The 1,763-nt window shown below is 41.2% G+C and overlaps 1 protein-coding gene across 1 annotated transcript; it reads right to left on the bottom strand.

The window, feature by feature from the left end:
• Nucleotides 1-620: 620 nt before the first annotated feature.
• Nucleotides 621-1,476, bottom strand: LOC149175157 (pectinesterase/pectinesterase inhibitor U1-like). Its single transcript, XM_089421057.1, has 2 exons — nucleotides 1,056-1,476; nucleotides 621-895 (listed from the first exon to the last, which is right to left on the bottom strand). The coding sequence occupies exons 1-2, from the start codon at nucleotides 1,474-1,476 to the stop codon at nucleotides 621-623; spliced, it is 696 nt and encodes a 231-aa protein (XP_089277183.1).
• Nucleotides 1,477-1,763: the final 287 nt, after the last annotated feature.

Genomic DNA, 1,763 nt, shown 5'->3' with positions numbered 1-1,763 from the left:
ACCGTGACCACAACAGGATTTGAAAAAAGCAATATTTCCAGGCATTATCTCTTTATTGGAGAATGAAAACCTTGTTGGCTACGGTACTTATTGAGAGACAAACCAATAAGTACAACGTTTTTGCAAGTCTTAACGATGTGAAATGAGAACAAAGAAATCAATAGTTTTGTATTTAGAGAACAAATGTTTGTCTAGCTCAAACTAAACATCATATCACATGCATTGCCACTACATCTTCTCCTCCAAAATCTAGTGGGAAATATCCATAACTCGTTACTTCTTCTTAATCCTAACCATTAAATGATTTTTGGTAGTTTTTTGTATTTTAATTATGCAGTAGATACTCTAGCCATGTTAAAGTTATTAAAAATCTTGCAATTTTGGACTAATTATTCTATTGGAAGGTGGTAAAAAATATCTAGTTTCTCATTGAGTAGATTGACCTCTACAATAAAGCATGATAATAATGATCGAATGAATGATGTATTGGAAAATTAGATTTTGTGAAGTAGTACAATCTAGGAGGAGTTCTCATCTGGAAGGAGTGATGAATTCTCTGGAATGTGAGGATTCAAAGATTTTCTGAGATTAAGATCCAGAAAACTGAATTTATGAAAGATTTAGAAGTGGGTTAGTGATTTACCGAATGCGGGGTAATTGAAAGTGGTGGATCCGTCTGTCACATTTCTGCTCCCTATGACGATTGTGGCCTCCATTCCTTCTCCAATCAACATGATATTAGTCTTCGTTTTGCCCACCTCCACGTTCTCCTTGTACATTCCCTTCTTCACCCTGATCACATATCGCTTAGCACTTTTCTCTGGGGCCGCAGCTATGGCTTGTGAAATCGTTTTGAAATTTCCAGAGCCATCCTGAGCCACGATCACGTTCGGCACTACGTCGTTTGAAGATGATCATAGGAGCCTCCGACCTCCCGCCGATAGCCATGGGGGAAAATCATCCTTGATGGAATCGGATGGGAGTCGTAGCTCAGGGGATGGATCGGGCCTTCTTGACTCCTGCGCCACCTTTGCTATTGCCAGAGAATTACTAACGAGCTTCGTTTTGCATGCTGCTCTCAACCAAAAGTCTGGCCACGTTTTTTGGGTAATCTGAAATTCCGTCCAAGAAGGTGTCCTGGTTGGTGATTGAGGCGCTGAGCCACGTCTGTAAATCGTCGGCCTGCTCACGCGTGAATGCCTTTAGATCACGGTGTTTCAAAAGTGATATAGAGCTATGAAGTTGGTCCCTTGTAACATCCATGAGCTCCATGCAATCTTGTAGAGCACTGGTTTGTTGAACGAATCTGAGAATGAGAGCGGAAGTTTTGTTTGCCTCCTCCATGGCCACCATTAGAGTAACACGAAGAAACTTCTTGGGTTGTGCAGGACTAGACGATCCCAGATGAAGCGAGAGAGCATTATAGCAAATCTTTGAAAAGAGAGTTTTGCTACAAACGGCTTCAACGGTCTCCATTGGGTTTTGTAATTCTATAGAGGATACATCTTCAGCATGAATCAGAGGAAGACACAGGGCTCCGCAGATTGTGATCGCCACGACCACTAGGGAAGCCCAATGGAATGTAATGGCCCTTTCCTACTCTCTGTCTTTCGTTCCATCGCTTTGAAAAGGACTCAAACATAGAGATTGGAGATGGGTAATCTTGCTGTTATCTCCACTCCATGTGTTTGGCCTTTTTATAATGAGTCTTTCGAGCTGATTCCTTTTAACGATTTACAACGACAATTTTAGGTGAATATTTT

Source organism: Pinus tabuliformis, chromosome 4_1, assembly GCF_031772625.1.
Source record: "Pinus tabuliformis cultivar Carrire ecotype Pingquan chromosome 4_1, CPIR1, whole genome shotgun sequence".
Taxonomy (NCBI): Eukaryota; Viridiplantae; Streptophyta; class Pinopsida; order Pinales; family Pinaceae; genus Pinus; species Pinus tabuliformis.
This window is presented reverse-complemented; position numbering and strand designations above follow the sequence as displayed.

What these genes read in the sequence shown, in the direction of transcription:
- LOC149175157 (XM_089421057.1), bottom strand. Translation starts at nt 1,476, where the DNA reads ATGGAGACCGTTGAAGCCGTTTGTAGCAAAACTCTCTTTTCAAAGATT. An exon ending in CAGCATGCAAAACGAAGCTC is followed by an intron (nt 896 to 1,055) that starts GTTAGTAATTCT and finishes CAAACGACGTAG; the next exon opens with TGCCGAACGTGATCGTGGCT.